Source organism: Salvia hispanica, chromosome 1 (assembly GCF_023119035.1).
Source record: "Salvia hispanica cultivar TCC Black 2014 chromosome 1, UniMelb_Shisp_WGS_1.0, whole genome shotgun sequence".
Classification (NCBI taxonomy): Eukaryota; Viridiplantae; Streptophyta; class Magnoliopsida; order Lamiales; family Lamiaceae; genus Salvia; species Salvia hispanica.
In genome coordinates, this window is record NC_062965.1 from 584,535 (window position 1) to 605,178 (window position 20,644).

The 20,644-nt window shown below is 38.7% G+C and overlaps 3 protein-coding genes across 4 annotated transcripts in view; all 3 read left to right on the forward strand.

Moving 5' to 3' along the window:
- The window catches only part of LOC125218512 (disease resistance protein RGA2-like), a 21,599-nt gene extending 8,430 nt beyond the window's left edge, over positions 1-13,169 (forward strand). Inside the window, exons 2-4 of the mRNA XM_048120197.1 lie at positions 7,897-11,458; positions 11,595-11,688; positions 12,894-13,169. Coding sequence (XP_047976154.1) covers positions 7,912-11,458; positions 11,595-11,647 — 3,600 coding nt within the window. The 5' untranslated portion in view covers positions 7,897-7,911 and the 3' untranslated portion in view covers positions 11,648-11,688; positions 12,894-13,169. The remainder of the gene's footprint in view (positions 1-7,896; positions 11,459-11,594; positions 11,689-12,893) is intronic.
- Positions 92-1,469, forward strand: LOC125218576 (disease resistance protein RGA2-like). 2 transcript variants are annotated; one of them, XM_048120276.1, is made up of 3 exons: positions 92-1,029; positions 1,123-1,218; positions 1,318-1,469. In XM_048120276.1, exons 1-3 carry the CDS (start codon positions 992-994, stop codon positions 1,454-1,456), a joined length of 273 nt encoding a protein of 90 aa, XP_047976233.1. In that variant the 5' UTR covers positions 92-991; the 3' UTR covers positions 1,457-1,469. The 2 variants fall into 2 exon arrangements, with proteins under 2 accessions (XP_047976233.1, XP_047976225.1); XM_048120268.1 differs by having other exon boundaries at positions 1,123-1,469.
- Positions 13,170-19,849: 6,680 nt separating the features above from the next.
- The window catches only part of LOC125207239 (putative disease resistance protein RGA4), a 1,780-nt gene continuing 985 nt past the window's right edge, over positions 19,850-20,644 (forward strand). The window contains exon 1 of the mRNA XM_048106505.1: positions 19,850-20,615. Within this exon, the coding sequence (XP_047962462.1) occupies positions 19,850-20,615 (766 nt within the window). The remainder of the gene's footprint in view (positions 20,616-20,644) is intronic.

Below are 20,644 nucleotides of genomic sequence, written 5' to 3' on the forward strand. Positions count from 1 at the left end.
AGTGGGCAGAAGTAGAATCTGCAGGGTCAAGTGATATCAAGTTATTTCCTAACCTCCAACACTTGGAGATCTCTTGGTGCAAGCAATTGATGAGTTTTCCTAATCATTCAGGGTCATGCCTCAAAAGTTTGATAATCAGGGAGACTCGGAGCATGCCTTTAACATACATATTCAAGGCGAAATTAAAGTTGCTAACAGAGCTTTGGATAGAAGGAATATATGATCTGAAATATCTCCCAAATTGGTTATTCTATAACAATCCCAATCTCTTGGAGTTAAGTATAAGAAAGTGTTTAAATTTGAGAGAATTACCGGATGGTCTAGGCACCCTCAATTCTTTGGAGAGGTTGAATATAAACTACTGCCCAAATTTGGAACGAGTAGGAGATATTGGTGCAAAAGAATCACAAGGAAGCCTTGCATCTCTTAAAAGGTTGGAAATTTGTGACTGCGATGCGTTGATGTATTTTCCATGTGAAATGTTAGGATCCTTGCTTGAGAAACTGGAGTTGAAGAATTTAAGTAGCCTGAAGAATCTACCCAGGATAATTGACTGTCTGACGAAATTGGATCGTCTACCAAAATTTAAAATTATTGGTGTTCTTCAGTTTATGGCCACTTATTCTGGTGGTCAGTTAATAATAGATGTTGGCATGAAGGTATCTATGGAGACTGTTGATGGCTTATTGCAAAGATGCAACTCCCACTCACTTGTGGAATTAAATTTGAAAGGGAGGGAAGGTTGGGGAAATTTGCCAGAATCAATTCAACATCTTACTGCTCTCTATTATTTTAAGTGGGAGGATTTTGGAATGGAAGAGTTGCCAGAATGGTTGGGGAACCTCACATCTCTAAGGGGATTGCGTATAAAAAATTGCAAGAAGTTAAGGCGTCTACATGCATTGCGCGGCCTCACATCCCTTCAATGGTTAAATATTAAGGGCTGCCCAGAAATAAGTATTGAACAAGAAAGTGATGCAGCTGATTCCCAATGGCCCAACATTTCCCATATCCCCAACATCAAGATTGGTGAGTATGACTACATTTTCTTGTTTCCTTTTTATAGAAACAGTATGACTTTCAGTGAACCTTTTTTCCATTAATCCTTTTTGTGTTTGATAGTTTAAGAGAGGAGGAGAAAACATATGAGTTTGATGAGTGGGTGCCTCTGAAGTGTCCATTTGATTTGCTCAAACCTTTCTATCTTCATGTTTACTGGTAAGAAACCTCACATTGCAATTCTCTTTACTTTCTTTGCTTTTTTGTTGAATAGGATGTGGATACCAATGTGTTTCACACATTTCTGCTCATTTTCAGTTGTGGGAATAGCGGGTCTTTTATGCTGAGTTTGGAAAATGCCTGTAACGCCCCGACTTTTTCTATTCTTCTAAGTTTGACAGTGACATCAAATGTTTGGCCTTTCATCTTTGTTTTACTTTTACAGTTTATGGAGTGATTTTTATCGAAAAGCTCATATTCTTTCACGTTTTACTTGATTGAAGAAAAGGTATTCGAAATGTCAATGGATATGAATTTCGTGATTATTTAGCAATTACCGTGGAAACGTATTGTTTAAGTGGAGACGCATTGTTTATGGCCTATCTATTTATTTTATTATAGCCCAATTCTTTTTGAGGTAACATTTGAGAAGGCCCAAAATCAGCTCTCATTTCAAATTGTAGCCCAGCAAATCTTAAATTTCCCACTCCACGTCGGTTCCGTAAACGAGATGGGTTTTTCTATCATACATTATTGTGTGGCTTTTTGAACTAAAGCATTTTTATGGGCTTTCTGTTTTAATATGGACTATGTCGAACTATGTTTACGTTATCACGTTTAAATAAATAAATAAATGTTTTGATTTTTAAGAGGCGTCTATTAATTGAACCAAATTTTAAGTAATTATATAACGTGCGCTAAATGCTGAATGATGTTAGAATTGTTTCTGTGGTGATGGGGGCAGTCTTAATTACATAGTTGGTTAATACAATGGAAATTCGATCTCTCTGCAACAACTATATGTCTATATGGGAAAATAACCTGAGATTTTTCATCATCATAAAACTTTATGTATAAACTTGGTCGTGAAAACTTAATATTGCATAGAGATGAGAATTTCTTCAACTTCAGTATTATGTTGTTGGCGTGTGTTTGGCCGTTTTTGCATTAAATATCTAAATGACTTTAAATATTTATGAACAAATTTTAATAAATAAGTATATTTTTAATATTTTTATCCAAAATTATTTGGGGCTTTTGATTCAATGAGCATAGAGCGGGTCATTTCTAGGAAGGAACGGTTTTTTCTTTCGGCTACACCATTCTGTTCGGGAGTGTAGGCACAACTGGTTTGATGAATCAGACCATTTTCTTGAAAAAATTGTTTCATGGCTGAATTAACGAATTCTCTCCCATTATCTGATCTCAAGATTTTTATAGAAGATTGGTACTGGGTTTTGATAAGGTTAAAAAAGTGTGAAAAATGTATATAAACCTCAGATTTTTGTTTCATGAAATATACCCAAGTCATGCGAGTGCAGTCATCAACAAAAACTAAGTAGTATCTAAGATCCTGCCCCCCCTCCCCCCCAGTAAAGGGTGCGGGCCCCCAAATATCAGAGTGTACTAATGAAAACGGAAAATCAACACGAGTATTATTCAAAGGGTAAGAAGTTCGGTGGCTTTTGGCCAAAAAACAAGTTTCACAATACTCATCATGTTTAGAAACAAAATCAGGAAACAATAATTTTAAGTAACCGATAGAAGGATGTCCCAAGCATCGATGCCAAAGCCAAGCTGGCAGACCCGTGAGTTAGCATGGCGGTCCCTTTTTGAGCGATCTCATCTACATAGTACAATCCATCACGTTCAGTGCCACGTCCAATTATTTCCCCGGTTCGGATATCTTGCAGCAGACAGAAATGAGGTTGCATCAATAAGGTGCAATTTATTTCCTTCATGACATGGCTAATAGACAACAATTTATGAGACATCGAAGGAATGTAAAGGCAGTTAGATAATTGAAGGGTAGGTGATATTTTCACAGTTTCCACCCCCTCAACTTTTGTAAACTCCCCATTAGCTATCTGAATATGGGATTTCTGAGATTTTTGAATCCCTGTAAGATCTGAAGCATCATAAGTTATTGTATCAGTCGCCCCACAATCAAATATCCATCTATCGTTTTTCGCATATCCACTAGACACCTGACATGCAATTCCAGTGTTTTCTAGGGGTTGAAACCTATTTTTACACACGATCGGGGTACTAATAGGGAAATTATTTAGTTCGGGGTCAGATTCGCACAACACAAGAGAATATGGGTCATTAGGCAATAGATGGGGTACACTAAGTAATTTATTGTATTGTTGGGGTGAAATATAGGATTTATGTAAAGTTTGGGGTTCTTTAACCAAAGAACCCACAAACCCTACGTTACATGCCGCCGCTGTTTCTTCATCTCCCCCAAATTCCTCCTCTGACCAATTCGACACCACGGTTCCCCCGGTGAAGTTGGCGGCTCCCATCTGACCCGTCGGCTGAGCAGCACCGATTGCTCCCCTGTCGCCGCCCCAAGTCTGAGCAGCTTCCCTTTTGCCCTCGGCAGTGGCAATAGGGTAATTTCCTCCGTCTCTCGGTTGCACTCCGATAACTGCAGCAGCGTGGCCGCCGTGGCCGCCGCGGTTCCGGGGACGCGTGGTGGCGCAGACGGCGGTGGTGCGGATGAGTTCTTGCCGTGTTTCTCCTTCCAACAATCGGGAAATTCGAGCAATTCGAAGCACAATTCTTTCGTGTGCTTCTTCTTCTTGCAATAAGAATAGACAAGCTTCGATTTGTCTTCATCATTGTTCCGCCGGTTCCAGCCGCCTCCTCCACCGCGATTGCCGCCGCCCCTGGAGCCGCTGCCGTGATGGTGCGATCCTCCTCGGACGACAAGTCCTGCTCCGATGCCTTCTGTTATGGCTCCGGCTCCTGATTGTAACACTTGAGACCGTGTCTCTTCTTGTTTGATCAGATTGTAAGCAAGGTCAACCGAGGGATGTGGCTCCATTTTAACTATCTCCCTTTTGGTTGTTTCATATTTGCCGTCTATTGCAGTCAGAAACGTATAGAGTCTCTGTTCTTGGATCCAATTATCATGTATTTCCATGTCCTCCGGGTACTTCATAGGATTTGTCCGTTTCTGATCTATTGACATCCATAAATCTTGTAGGGTACTCCATGTCTCCTCTAACGATTGGTTTCCTTGTTTCACCATGCTGGCTTTGATATGCAGATCGTATATTTGGAGTTTATCTCCTCCGCTCCCGTACGTGATAGCCAACGCATCCCATATGTGTTTGGCTGTCGGTTGTTTCAACACTCGGCTGACCAACCGAGGTTCGATATTCTGTGTGAGCCATGTGAACATACAGTGATCAGCTTGTTGCCATTGCGGAAAGGCTGGATCGGTTCGTGGCGAGGGAGGTGGCACTCTAGTTACGTGAACCATTCCCCTGCCGCTTATAGCCGTCTTTATCAGGACGGCCCATTCAGAGTAATTTTCTCCATTCAATTTGCGTCCTCCGATGTGGAGGGGTTGTGTACCGATTTTGTACACAATGGGTTTTTCTGGTGGATTTTTTGTGTTCTCTAGTTTGGGTGTTGATGGTATCATCATGGGAAGACTTTTGCTCATGATTTCAGCAATTTGCCGAGCAATTTCATCCGACTGGGATGGGTTTTTTTCGTCTGACATGGTTTGTTTTGAATGGTTTTTTGCAGATTTGGCTTAAGGCCGAGAAAGGTTAGGGACAGTGATGAAATTTTTCTAGTCCTGCTCTGATACCATGTTAATTGGTGCAGAAAACATTGTGGAAAGGAAGAGGGGAAGAAACAATTGTATAGAATAGGATGATAATTTCATTGTATAAAACACCCTTTAAATAAGGATTACAAACAGGTAAATATGGTGAAACTTGTGCTCCAAGTATTCTTGGGCACCAAGTTAATATATTTCTTAGGCACCAAGCTAATGTATTTCTTGTCCTCCAAGCTTTCTTGATCTCCAAGCTAATATCTTTTCCTTTTTCTAACAAGACCAAAATCCGACAACTTGCTGTTCAAGTCCTGCAGCATAACCAAAATTGAGTTATGATTATGTACGAGAACAGTTTAGAAAAAATCAGAGAGATTTAAAAACTTCGCCAAACTTACGCCATCTGAAAGAATTGGGACCGAGGAAATATATTACTAATGAATGAACTACTCCCCCCGTCCGTACCATGAGAGTCACAATTTGTAATTTTAGTCCTGTCTCATAATAAGAATCACACTTTATTTTTACCATTTATGGTAAGTAGGTCCCACGTTCCACTAACTAACTTCACTCACATTTTATTATAAAACCAATATGAAAAAATAAATTTTATATTTCACTAATTTTTTTAATCTATTATCATTTCTTAAAATCCGTACCTACAATAAGAGTGACTCCTATTGTGGAACGGAGGGAGGAGGGAATAGTGGTGCACAATAAGTTGTTAGAGAACGCATTATAATATTACTGTATATTTTATATAATTGTTCTCTCTTTCGTCTAGGGGGTGGGTTTCGAATTTGAAATTTAGTGTAGTGGCCTAGCTATTAAGTATATAATATTAATATTTGAGTTTTCGATATATAAAGTGTACAGGTTGAGCGCTTATTTCAAAACTTTAGAGTTTGGATGGTACCAAAGCATTTATACTTTAATATCTGTAGATCTAGTTAATTCCAAGGTTTTACATTTATTTATTCTTTAATCGCACGTTAGGGAGCAATTATTGAATCATCTTGTAATAAAAAACTGTCACCGTAGATGGGAATCTTGGCACTTTCAATTACTTTAGAAAACTAATTCCATTACCTATTCACAATATTCATCTACAAGAGCAAAGAAGAAGAAGAAGAAAAGATATTGTGAAGAACTCTAAGGTATGTCTGCCAATAAATCTACCCATCTTGGGCTTTTTTCACTTTGCTGGTTTGTGATTTTTTATTCAGTTTTACTTTAACTGTATTTATTGTTAAGATTGGGGTTGGGATCTACAAATGTTTGAGGCTAGAAAGAAAGAACAACAGCAAGTGCAAAAACAAGAGAGAATTTTATTCAGTTTGAGATGAGAATTACACTAAAAGGAAAAGGGGAATCAATCTCTTGAAAACAGAACAAAACAAAGTATTTAAACCTAAAGTCCAAACGACTTGTTTAGATCTAACGGCCTAGACTAAAAGCCCCAAACTAAAATCAATGGTCACTGAAGCTTGAAGCTATCAACTCTCATTATGATGTTGATTTGTCATTTAGCTATTATAAATGCTATTCCCTCCGTTCTCTCATAGTTGAGGCGGAACTTTTCGACACGGAGTTTAAGAAAAAAATGTTGAATATGTTAAATAAATAGATAAAATAAGTAAGAAAGAGAAAAAGACAAAAGAGAATAAAGTAAAAAATGAATAAAGTACAGAGAATAAAGTAAGAGAGAGTAAAGTAAGAAAGAAGAAAAAGTTACTATATATGGAAATGACTCAACTATGAGGGAACTTCCCGAAATAGAAAAATGACTCAACTATAAAGGAACGGGGGGAGTACTATAAGAATGGAAAAATCATACTTTGAGCTAAGGGTTATTGCATTCTTGATAGATGCAGAATTCTTCGTGAAAAAAGGTTATGGGTCATGTTGGGTTTTTCTACTTTAGGGAGATTCTACAATATAGGTTCCAAAAATTAGAACTTTTTTTTTTAAAATCCAAGTTTTGGGAAAAAGCATATCGATCCGTTTATGCGTGTTTAAAAGCAAACTTCGCCATCGCAATATTGTATACTTGAGCGAATTTTTGTTATCGTAAATGTTTGTTATTGGTGAATTCTTTTACCTGATCGGGTGAAATGTTTGACTCTCGAGACATCAAAATGCACGGGCCGTGTTCCTATATGCAATGCACGCGGTCAGTCCTGTGACTTCTTTTGTGTCTCCGGCTATCTGAGCTTTATTTTCACTGCCTATAGAGAGAAGTTACATAGTCAAGTGGCTTTGTTGAGGTGTGCTTTCCATAATCATTGGAATTCTTTCCCAACATCTTCGCCCAAGTCTCAAATGCCATATTTTGATATAGCTACCACTTTCAATATTCCTCAAGATGACACAAAAGCATAGCCCTTTTCCAACAGATATCAAATTCCTCTTTATTTCTGGAATATATCTCAATTCAGAAAGTATCTTGGAATTTGAAGGAGTATAATCTAATAATTTTGACTTGTTAGATTGACTCAAGTTTTGCCCAAACTGCAGCCGCAGTCTTCTCCTTAGAGACCTCCCTCAAAACTCCACCTCCAAGTATCACTTCTTGCTTTGTATCCTTCTGCCCCATATGTTTTTCTTCAAACTTCAGTGCCTCCCAATCGCTTTCATTTTTATGTGTCGTAGCCCAAAATCATTTTTGTCCATGAACCGCTTCATATCAAACCTTTCCGTTTCATTGTGGATCACCAAACTTCCCACAGATGACATCAATTTGTGAAACTAGCAAGATTCAAGTACCACAAGCACTAGCCTTGACCAGATGTGATGGACTGAACTGATCACAAGTAAAAGACACCGGATATACGTGGTTCAGTTGAACCTACATCCACGGATGAAATGGTGTGTTGATTCTCTAATCAGCATACATACTCTCAACATTTAAAATGGGCGTCAATCCACAAGTAAATTAGAAATTTTAAAAATAGTTTTAAAAAATAGTTGTCGGCAAGAACTGAAATAACATAAGAAAATGAAAGCAAACTACCTTGAACGAAAGGCTGTAAACTATACTGATTCTATTCATGCTCTGTCCTCTCTATACCAATTATCCATTTCTCTTTCTGAATCAGTTACGATCTCAAACAATGGAAGGAGAAGCTGTCGCCGCAGTCATTCAAGTTTTAGTCCAAAACCTCATCGACCAATCCAAGAAAGAGATCTCACTAATCCGTGGTCTCGACAAAGAAGCAGCAAAGCTAGCTGGGAGTCTAGATACGATCCAGAAATTCTTGAACGATGCTGAAAGCCGTACCATTCCCGGTGGGACTGTCAAAAGCTGGTTGAGGAAGCTCGAAGATGTGGCGTTTGATGCTGACAACGTTTTGGATGAACTCAACTATCATCTTCTCTCCAAACAAATCAAGTCCATCAAACCCATGAAACAAAAGGTACTATCGTGCTTCTCATCCTTCAGTAAGATTGGGCATCAGAGAAACATAGCTCTCAAAATCCAAGAAATCAATGAGAATTTGGAGTCCATTCAAAAAGAGGGAGCCGGGCTTGGCCTCAAAGAGAGGCTTGCCAACAATGTGTCCAATTTGCCTCATGCAGCTTTTGAAACTGATTCCTTCTCATATGATCCAATTTTCATTGGAAGAGATGAGTTGGTGTCCGAAATAGTTGAGGTTATTAACACTGGTACCACAACGGATGAACGTGTAGTTTCTATGTTTGCCATCGTGGGAATGGGAGGATTGGGGAAGACAACCTTGACTAGAAATGTCTTCCATCATCCAAAGATAAAAAATCACTTTGGATCACGTCTTTGGGTGCATGTTTCTCAAATTTTTGATTCAATCATTCTTTTCAAGAAAATCCTCAAATGCTTAACTTCTACCGATCAAGTTGAAGTTGAGAGTAGGGAAGATATTCTAAAAAAGCTTCAAAAAGCTTTGGAAGACAAAACTTATCTTCTAATTCTTGATGATGTATGGAATGAAGATCGTCCCAAATGGGATGATTTTATCAATTCTTTGGTTGGCGTTACTTCTACCAAAAGGAATGCAATTGTTATTACCACCAGAAATACGGAAGTTGCTTCAACTATGCTATCTCTTCATACACATGAGCTCAAAGGATTATCAGACGAAGATTGTTGGTCAATAATCCAAGCAAAAACTTTTGGAAAAGAGGATATTCCATTAGAGTTTGAGGCCATAGGGAGGAAGATTGCCACAAGATGTCAAGGTTTGCCGTTAGCTGCTAATGTAGTTGGTGGAGTGCTATGCAATAAATCTAAAGAAGAATGGCTCTCGATTGAAGAGAAATGGCTTTCTTATAATGAAGGGGATCATATCACAAAGATATTGAAGTTGAGCTTTGATAATTTGTCTCTGCCGTCACTCAAAAAGTGTTTTGCATATTGTTCCCTTTTTCCTAAAGGTCGCAGAATCAAAAGTCAAGAACTGATTGAGTATTGGATGGCAGAAGGATTTCTTGAAGCTAATGGAAGCACTGAGATGGAGTGCTTAGGTGACAAATTTATGAAAGTTCTTCTGCACAACTCTCTACTACAAGTTGCAGAAAGAGATGATTATGGAAATGTAGAGAGTTGTGTGATGCACGATCTTGTGCATGATCTCGCATGTTCAATTTCAGGTTCTTCTAATAATACAGAAGGCGGAAGCCGATTGAGATACATGTTTCATGATGCAGAAAGTCGTATTCCAAAAGAAGTGGCAAAATACTTGCGTACATTATTGTTTGATGGAGACATTTATGGTAACATGTTTGCCAATTTCGATCGTCTGCATGTTTTAGTTCTCGCATATGATTTGTGTGAAAAGTTTCCAAGTTCGATAAGGAAGTTGATACATTTAAGGAAACTTGATATTTCGTCAACGCGTATAAATTATTTGCCGGACTGGATTGGGGATCTCCATCAGTTGCAAACATTAAACGCAGATACAGGAAGATTGTGGAAACTGCCTAGTACTCTGAAGTACTTGATTAATTTAAGGCATCTATATATTAATGATGGTGTAGAGTTGCCTGCCGAGATTGGGAGTTTAACTTCTCTCCGGACGCTAGAGTATTTTAAAGTTGGCGACGAGAATGGATGCAAAATTGAAGAGCTCGGGAGTTTGAATGGTCTTAAAGGAAAACTGGAAATTTCTTTTCTTGAAAGGGTTGATAGCAAGGAAGTGGCTGAGAAAGCAAGTCTATCTCACAAGTCAAAATTATTGGATTTGTGTTTGAGATGGGATGAACATAGAGAAGGTGAATCTCCAACTGATGAGAATGTGTTGGAAGGCCTCCAACCTCACTCTAATCTGAAGATGTTAGTGATTAAAGGATTCAAGGCAAAAAGATTTCCGTCCTGGACCCAGAAGATGGCAATTGAAAATGTACCTCATGGCTCTTGGTTACCACTTAACAAGTTGGTTGAGATAAAGCTCTTCAAGTGCTCAGAATGTGAAGAAATCCCAATGTTTGGGCAGTTGCCAAATCTCAAGTCTCTCTGGTTAGAAGGATTGACAAACGTGCAGTCCATAAATTCTTCATTCTATGGATTAGTGAATGAGGAGACACGTGTTGTTTTTCCAGCTCTAGAAAGGCTCGTGTTGGTTGAAATGCCTAAACTGACACAGTGGGAAGAAGTAGAATCTACAGGTGCAAGTGATGTGAAGGTATTTCCTAACCTCCAACACTTAGAGATCTCTCAGTGCAAGCAATTGATGAGTTTTCCTAATCATTCGTGGTCATGCCTCAAAAGTTTGATAATCAAGGGAAGTGGGAGCATGCCTTTCACACACATATTCAAGACAGAATTAAAGTTGCTAACAGAGCTTTGGATAGAAGGAATAGATGATCTGGAATATCTCCCAAATTGTTTATTCTATAACAATCCCAATCTCTTGGAGTTAAGTATAAGAAATTGTTCCAATTTGCGAGAATTACCAGATGGTCTAGACACCCTCAATTCTTTGGAGAAGTTGATTATAAGCGAGTGTCCAACTTTGGAACGAATGGCAGTTACTGGTGTGCTACAACCCCAAGGAAGCCTCGCATGTCTTAAAAGGTTGGAGATTTTTTATTGCAAAGCTTTGCTGTATTTTCCATGTGAAATGGTAGGATCCGTGCTTGAGGAACTGAAGTTGCAGCATTTAAGTAGCCTAAAGAATCCACCCGAAATAATTGATTATCTGCCAAAATTGCCTTGTCTAAAAGATTTCGTATTTGCTGGAGTTTCTCAATTTTATGCCATTTTATCTTATTCGACACTAAAAATAAATGTTAGCGTGGAGGGATCTATGGAGACCGTTGAGTACTTATTGCAAAGATGCAACCCCCGCTCACTTTGGCGTTTAGAATTGGAAGGGAGGGAAGCCTGGGGAAATTTGCCAGAATCAATTCAACATCTCACCTCTATTAGTAATTTAAAGATAGATAATTATGGAATGGAAGAGTTGCCTGAATGGTTGGAGAACCTCTCATCTCTAAGGAATTTGAGTATATATAATTGCAAGAAGTTAAGGAGTCTACATGCACTGCGGGGCCTCACATCACTTCATTGGTTAGATATTAAGGGCTGCCCAGAAATAAGTATTGAACAACAAAGTGATGCAGCTGATTCCCAATGGCCCAACATTTCCCATATGCCCAACGTTTTTATTGATCGACACAGAATAGGTGAGTATGAATACATTTTCTTGTTTCCTTTTAATAGAAACAGTTGCATTTCTATTCCTCACCACCACATTATATTGACTTTCATTGACTTGATGATTTAAGCTTTTCTCTATTGATCCCTTTTTGTGTTTGATAGTTAAAGACGAAAGGAGAAAACATAATAGGAGTTTGATGAGTGGGTGCCTCTAAAGTGTCCATTTGAATTGCTCAACCTTTCTTCATTATTACTGGTAAGAAACCTCACAGTGCAATTCACTTTACTTTCTTTGATTTTTGTTGATGGGATTGTTAATTGAAGAGGATGTGGATACCAATTTTTTTCACACATTTCTGCTCATTTCAGTTGTGGGAATAGAAAAAAATTATATCCATTGCGTGAATTGCTCTGCTTCCAAAATGCAGTGTTTTCATTAGCTTTTGAGACTATAAATTGCAAATTAATATCCCCAACATGTTTCACACAAATTGGATCTTCTATTGTGCATTGGTATTTCGAACATTAATACTCCATTCATCCTACAATAATATGCACTCTTTACTTTTAGTCCATTCCACAAGAATAGTCACTTTCTAATGAGTTAATAACGAGTTTCAATTTTAGAATATCTAACTTTGTTTTAATTTCAGATTTATTCGGTTAGTAATGAGTTTTAATTTCAGAATATCTTACTTTGTTTTAATTTCAGATCCAACTTTGACTATTTTAATGTGTATAATTTCATAGTTGGTTATGAACCATATGATTAAAGAGGATATGTGATGGACTTGCCTTGGATCTGAAATTTTAAAGGGACCTACGGGTCAAATTATAGAGGACCTACGGGTCAAATACAGAGAGACCTTCGGGTCATAGAGGAATCCCAAGACAGATACCAAGCTTAATTTGTTGCAGAATAATAAATTGAACTGAGAGGCATATGCATACAAATATTAAGTTTGTTTATGATATTTATTGCTTATGGTTATGTGTATTGCTTAAAGAATATGTTTGATGTGTGATGTAAAATTAAATGTGGAATTATATGCATTGAGTTGTAGCATTTAAACCATTTATATTTTTCATGATAGATATCAGTGATGTTTAGTTTACATAAGTGAAAGGACGGGATTTTGCACGGGTGTCGTAGGCACGTGTCCCTTTAAGAGTTTTGTGCAATGTTGATCCTTTCCATAGAATATAAATTAAGCTAGTTATCATAAATTATGGAAATTATCAAGAGGCTTATCATATCCCAAAGTAGAGTAGCTTATACTCCATCCATCCATTTAGACTTGGTATATTTTCCTTTTTTGTTTATCCCGTTAAACTTGCCTTATTTTCATACTCATTTACTATTTATTAAGAAAAATGGTTCGATGTTAAGGAATTAAGTCAAGTATGCCAAATTTATTTTTGAACAGGTGGTTGTCCAAAATCCTGTTGTCTGCGTTGCAGCTATATCCAACAAGTTTGATCAAATTCAGAAGAAGAAATGTGTTGATGTCATTATGGAAGACGAAAGTTTCCTGACTAGAGAGAGATCTGCAGGATCGAGTCTAGCTCTCCCCATACTCTATGGCCTTTGGCCTTTTGTGATTCACATTGTAATCTTGTTTGATCGAGTTTAGTGAAAAGATCTCTTTGTTCTCCCGTGGATGTAGGCTTATGCTGAACCACGTAAACCATTGCCTTGTTCGTGTTATTCTCATTGCATTGCGAGGTTCAACACCACTACTACTACTACTACTTTTGATTGTCTGAAGTGGTTTTAACTCCAAAAAACTTGGATAGTATGAGCTTTTTGGAGTTAAAACTATCCAAGATCACATCCTCGTGAGCAGTATCAACGAGTTAGTTGAAAAGAGAATAAAAAAGTTTTAACATAACACGCGACCTGAATTGTCTAGATTTTGAAGGATATGCATGGTAGTTAGTTGGAGGTTCAAAATGAATGAACCAATTCCAAGGGAGGAATTTGTATGCATAGATTTCAATTTTCAATTGAAAATCCAGAATTTGGCAATAATTATTAGTAGTATTGTTAAATGCATGTTTCATCTAATTGATCAATTAGTTAATGCGTAGTATAATATTGGTCAAAGTGAAAAATATAAAGTGTAGTTATTTACTCTAATGAGACAGAGGAGACAGAGGAAACATCTCTTACCAATATTAGATTCCGTAGGAGTAACTCTTATTGTTGGATATTTTAGTGTAATTGGATTAACTTGATTGATCAGTATTATCATAAGAGCATCAACAATGGTGGCTAGCCGATTCGCGTCGCTAGCCGGTCGGCTAGTCAAACCATTGCGATCAGCCAGCCGAAAATTGGCGAAAAAATCAGCATGGGCTAGCCGATTTGATGGCGCTGGCCGCCAGGCGTGCCGATCGGCCAGCGCCAATTTTCATTTTTTTTTTTTTTAATTTTTGAAAACCTATATAAACGCGATTTTAATTTCATTTTCATTTGCACCACTTGTTTTAACGAGTTTTCTCTCTTTCTAAATTTCTGTACAAGAGCAACATCGAGCAATGGATCAACAACAACGAGTTCAGTTTGGCGACGAGCGGATCTCAGACTCCCACGGTACCCGTGGGATCTGGATGGGGGCAGATGGGCGGGATGGGCGGCCAGATGGGCGCAAGGGTACAACAACCCTTGGCAACAGTTGATGGGGATGATGGCTGGAGCGCCGGGGGGGAACAGGGGGGAAGCCCTGGGGGATACCGGGCGGCGGGTAGGCAACGCCGGGGTAGGGAGGTATGACCAGTAGCAGATGATGTAGATGATGGGAATGATGCCGGTATGGCAGGGAGGGATGCACCCCGGTATGCATCCCGGGATGCAGGGGTCACCGGGGGAGGGGGTGACACGGCCTATCGTCCCTCTCCTTGATTTTTTGACGGCATTCGTCCCACACGTCGACGCCAAGTGGAGACGCAGTTCACTGGCGATGACCTTCTGTCATTGCATGATATGGGGACCAATCTCGGGGATCCGGACACTCCCGTTCCATCGGGTCGGGCCGCGCCGAAGAAGAAGAAGACGAAGGGGAAGGCCAAGGCGGTCGGCGACAGTCGTCGCATTTTTCGTTGTTGTACGACACCCCAGCCATCCGCCAGCTGACTAGTGGGCAGAATGAGGAGGATGCTCGGAGGATAGCGGAGAGTCAGTTCCCCTTGGCGGGGAAGTATAAGGATTTCAAATTTTGGGAATGCTATGTGTTGCTGATGGACTCCGAGAAGTTCCGGGCAGGGTGCGACGCTAGGTGGCCGAAGAAGCAGAGGTTGAACTATTCCGGCGACTACAGCGGCTGATTCACTTGGATTTTACATGAATTTAGAGGGTAGTTTTGTTGGGACTACTGCAGCGGAAGACACGGAAATCAAACAGGTCCTAGACGGATCTATTTAGGTGATTATGCATTCGATTCCAATTTCATGCAATAAACATAGATCTATAGATATAACATCAAATAAACACATAAACATGCATATTCGATGTAGGTTCGATTGTTACCTCATAATCCGTCATTGGATTGATGACGTTGCTGGCTGCACCACCCGGAGATCCTTGGTTTATCGACCACGAATCTTCCTTACTATTCCCTCGTCCTTGATTCTCCATCCGTGTGGGCGGATCTTAGAAAACCAATTAAATAACTTTGAACGGATCTAGGGAAAACCAATACAATCACCAAATTGTCTAGATCTAATCCTATGAAATTAGGATAGATCAAGAACAATAATCAAAACCCTAAATTCTCCCACAACAATGGCTCGAAAATCGAGACCAGTGAGAGAGAAGAGGGAGGCGCCGATTTGCCTCCTAGGGTTAGGGTTTGGTGTTGTCTAGAATTGTGTGCTAGGATTTCCCATTCATTCATTATTTATAGTGGACCTTATTGGGCTAGGAAGGGGATCCATGGAATGATTTAAGTGTCGGGCTCACCCATTAGATAAATTGCTAATTAAATCAAATGCACCCATGATTTAATATATTATCAATGGAATATTATTTTATTCCACTCAAAGAATAATATTGCACTCCCACTTAAATCACCAAATTACAAATAACTGGGTCCATTTTATTTTATAATATTTCCCGTGTTTAAGATTATCAATATAATTCTTTTGTCTTCTATATGACTAGAATTAAATTAATTTAAAGAGTTTTTCTAGTTTGAAACTTTATTTATTATTCGTGGAATAAATTCCAACTGCGCAGTTTTCTGAATAATAAATTCCTTTTTCAAACACCTCTTGGGGATCACCCCTTAGGGATTTAATCATACCACACTGGGCACGCGAATTTTATGAAATAATATTCCAATACCTTCATGTTATTCAACTACTACCACCCAAGATATCATGAACTTGAGTTACGTACAAACTCTCACATATTGATAATTCAAAGTGGCGTTTGATTGAATAAACAATATTGATATTCAAATCATAGACTAGAAAATACTAAAATTTTCTGAAATATATTCTTTCAGTAGATAGCAATAAAGAATACATTTCGGATTAGATCCTTTCAGTGCTTTACCACACCGGTGTTACTAATCTCTTCTTAGGTAAGAGAGAATTATCACAAACACCGCAACCGTACCGATAGGTAGCCAAAGCCTATCTAGGTTGTGAATACGTTTTTCTTCTTACTAGATCTGGCCAAGTCCCCTACTGGAAAACTCATGAGGAGATTCATCGAATTTCCCTACTTGACCTTCTTAGTAAAAAGCCTTAGACTTGTTTATTATATTTCAACAATAAACCATTATATTATATTATTTATTCTCATAAATAGGTAAACAAGTTGACGTGGCGTTTCTCGTATACATGCACAAGCTGACTGTACAAAGGCATGTACGCTCGAAGCATCTTTTAGTATACAAACCCCAACAAGTTTTACTTGGTTTTGATCATATATTGTGTACTTTGAGACATGGTTATAGATACTTCTCTATTATGTTGGTATTTTGACTATTTTGTGAAGAATGTGTAAAAAAAATGTACAAAATATGTGGATGTGCAGCTGCTCAATGTTCGAGACAGTTTATCTGGATATTTTGAAGTTCGATTCGCATGTAATGCATACCATTCTCTTCGTCTTCGAAAAAGCTTCGCGTGGATATCTTAAACGTCTCAATCGGAGTTTAGTAGAAGAAGTTATGGAGACTGCGCAGTGCAGTGACATAGCTGGCGACCCGCCAGGTTCGCATGCAAACGAACCTGGCGACCAGCCAGCAATCCACGAAAAAAACGCCGTAAGCAGCTGGCGACTCGCCAGCTTCGACGCACACCCAACCTGGCGACCCGCCAGCTTCGTCGGACAGCTTATTTCGGGCCCAAAGTCAACCCTAGGTATATATATGCCTAGGAAACGCCTCCAAACACAACTTACACACCTTCAACCCCAAAAATACTACTTTTTCACCTAGGAAGAAGAGAAGAACAAGCAGAGGACGAGTATTCATCGCAAGATTGAAGACGAGACCTCCAATCCGCCCAATCCAATTCTAGGAGTTTCTACTTTTAGTTTTATTCTTGTTCAAACAATGTTTTTAATTATTTCTTTTAATATTTCTTTGACTTTTGTGATGAACATGAGTAGCTAAATCCTTCGTAGAGTTCTACGGGGGAGATACAATGATTCTTATGTTTAATTGATTTCCTTTTTCTATGCCTTGGCTCATGTGGTTATTTTGATTTCTCTTGGCTTATACATTTATTTGACCGATCAACATATAATGCATGTGGATTTTACTACAAGAACCGAGGAGTGAGTAGTTAATTCGAAAGAGAAGAAATTGACGTATTTGCCAATATAATCGAGAGATTTGAGACCTTTGAATTAAGCTAAGTATCTTAGGAGCTATTAGAGTTTTTGCCTTAGTTCTAGGAAGGAGACTTCGTTTCTAGGTAGCAATCTACAAATTATATGCTTCGAGAGAAGATATAGTTTTACCTTAGTGATAGCTTAATAACCCTTGGGACCCTTTGTTGGCATAGTTAGAAAGTTAGTTGAGCATAGGATAGTTGTTATCGATCCCGTAGGATTCTACCCTTCTCATCCTTGATCTACATCCGTTTTCTTATTTGGTTTTAGTTCTCTATTTGTTTTTAATTGTTTTTACCTTGCTTTTAAATAGATTTAGAAAAATCAAAATTCCGATTCATCTAGATAGTAGTTGAGGTTGGTTCGTGGTAATTAGGTTGACACTCATTGTCTCTGTGGATACGATACTCTTCGCTTACTATTTGCTACATTAGCCTCGTACACTTGCTGGTATACTTGTGTTAAAAATAAGTTGAGTCAGCGGCAGCAGCGGCGGATCCCACGACCTCCCCCCGGATGTTGAGGAGTTTCCGTCCCCTCCATCCTTTGCTCATCGTCCTCGCCCGGCTGGACAAAAGCGGGCGCAACGGGCAGCGAGGGGAGGATCCCCTCTATCGCCCCAGGAGGTCATCTCGGCAACCCCCCCAACGCGAGTACACCTTATTCTCGCTTGCAAAAATGGAGGAACGAATGTACAAGGTCTTCCAAGAATAGAAGGCTGCAACTGACCCCACGGAGAAGATGTTTCTCCACTCGATGCTCGAGAATATGCGGGTGGATTTGGATGCCTCGAGGGCACTGGTGGGGGTTTCAGAGGTGGGCTCATATACCCCGGGTAGCGGCGGCGATGACGAGGAGTAGAGAGTGGCGGGGCTTGTGTGTGGAAGCCCATTTTTTTAAAAAAAAAATTATGTATTTTATTTTATCTATGTAACTTTTTTTTAGTGAAATGAATGAATTTTCCCGTATATGTCTCGTAAATTTAATTCTGTAATTTAATCGTAAATTTAATTCCGTAAATGTAGTATTTTTGAATTATTTTTGTTGCGGCTGGCCTAAGGCTAGCCTATTTGAGTAAAATGCGATGTGGCAGGTGGATTTTTAGTGCTGCTGATGTGGCAGAGAGAGAGAGTGGCTGACCTATTGCCATTGTGGATGCTCTAATGAGACATCATATAAGTCTGGAGGTGCGGAGTGCACGCTTATTTGAATTCATTATGATGTTAGGGGCGAAGCCCTTAACGGATGGACGGGCTCCTGGGGCAGCGCCCCCGGGTAGCGGGGTCCAAGGGGCGGCAGCCCCTGTTGGGGTCCAAGGAGCAGAGCCCAGAGCCCCTGGCTGGGGTCGAGCTGGTTCATCTTGTTAAAGGACTAGTTTGCAATTTCGGAAACCTTTGAAAAACAATTAATATGAAATTAACAGATGCGATGGTTCTATCTTGTTAAAAAAACTGATCAATTCTTGTTTGGTTCAAAGATTCTTTTTCTCAGAGATCAACATAAGAAAGTTCTGATTTTCTCTGAATTGTATCCGATCAAATATTTTGGTAGAACACCGAAATTGATTTGATCTGACAGTGATTTCATCACGACTTTCATCATCCGTTCTGTTTAGTATTTTGAATCTCCCTAACACTTATTTGGGCTTGATCTTCTTTACTTTAGCTTGCAAGTTTGTTATGGTTCGGAATTGAGTTTAATTTCACTCTGTTTCGTAGATTGCTTTTAATAATCTCGATGTCGAACACAGGATGCCGCAGATCACTTTGTTTTCACTCGTCTAATTGTTTGCATAACTTATTATCGACGCTGAAACAACGATTCCTACGTTTAGAGGCTGAAGTCGCATTTTTCTACAACATTGGATTTAAACTTTGATAAACTTCGTTTACGTTGCAGCCTTGCAGAATGATTATTTGTATTTTTGTTTTTGGCGTATATATCAACTCATTGTTTTATCATGAGAACATGTGTGATAAAAGCTGTTGTTATATTTTTTTTATCACTAATTGAATATATAAATCATTAATTAAACCTAATATTTCACTGATTATTTAAATTTTATTATAAAATTAATATTTAAAAATAGAAGTCACATTCCGATAATTTTTTTAATTTTTCATCTAATTTGCAATTTCTTAAAACTCGATAATCTAAAAATATTTTAGATAATTTCTTTTATATTTCTAAAAATTCATATATATTAAACTAAAATATGTTTATTTATGTTATGTTATTTTAATCTAACTTACCAAATCAATAACATAGAACGAATTAGTGGAAGTCGAACTAAATTAGTTAAACAAGTTTTCTGTTGAATCGAAACTTGGATTGGGCTTCATGATAAGAATTGAAATATACTTCGTCGGCAAGAATTAAAATAACAGGAGTAGTATGAAAATGAAAGCAAAGTATCTTGAATGGAATAAAGTGTAAAGTGTAAAGTGTAAACTATACTGCAGCTCACAACAATTATTCTTATCACTTTCGATTTCAGCTCTCTCCTTCTCTCTATACCAATTCATCCATTTCTCTTTGCCTCTTTCTGAATCAGTTACAATCTCAAACAATGGAAGGAGAAGCTGTCGCCGCCGTCATTAAAGTTTTAGTTCAAAACCTCATCGACCATTCCAAGACAGAGATCTCACTAATCCGAGGTCTCGACAAAGAAGCAGCAAAGCTAGCTGGGAGTTTAGAAACGATCCAGCTATATTTGAACGATGCTGAGAGCCGTACCATTCCCGGTGGGGCAGTCAAAAGCTGGCTGAGGAAGCTTGAAGATGTTGCGTTTGATGCTGACACCGTTTTGGATGAACTCAACTATCATCTTCTCTCCAAACAAATCAAGTCCATCAAGCCCATGAAAGAAAAGGTACTCTCATGCTTCTCATCCTCGAGTCATATTGGGTATCCAAGAAAAATAGCTCTTAAAATCCAAGAAATCAATGAGAATTTAGAGGCCATTTACAAAGAGGGAGCCGGGCTTGGCCTGAAAGAAAGGCTTGCCACCAACGCGCCAACTTTGCCTACTTTTGAAACTGACTCATTCACTCTTGATCCAATTTTCATTGGAAGAGATGAGTTGGTGTCGGAAATAGTTGAGGTTATTAACACTAGTACCACAACTGATGAATGTGTAGTTTCTATCTTTGCCATTGTTGGTATGGGAGGAATGGGGAAGACAACCTTGACTAGGAATGTCTTTCATCATCCAAAGATAAAAACTCTCTTTAGATCACATATTTGGTTGCATGTTTCTCAAATTTTTGATCCAATCATTCTTTTCAAGAAAATCCTCAAATGCTTAACTTCTACTGATAAAGTTGAAGTTGAGAGTAGGGAAGATATTATGAGAAAGCTTCAA

Bases quoted from the DNA above. Each gene is read 5' to 3' on its own strand.
- LOC125218576 (XM_048120268.1), top strand. From the start codon at position 153: ATGCCTTTAACATACATATTCAAGGCGAAATTAAAGTTGCTAACAGAG.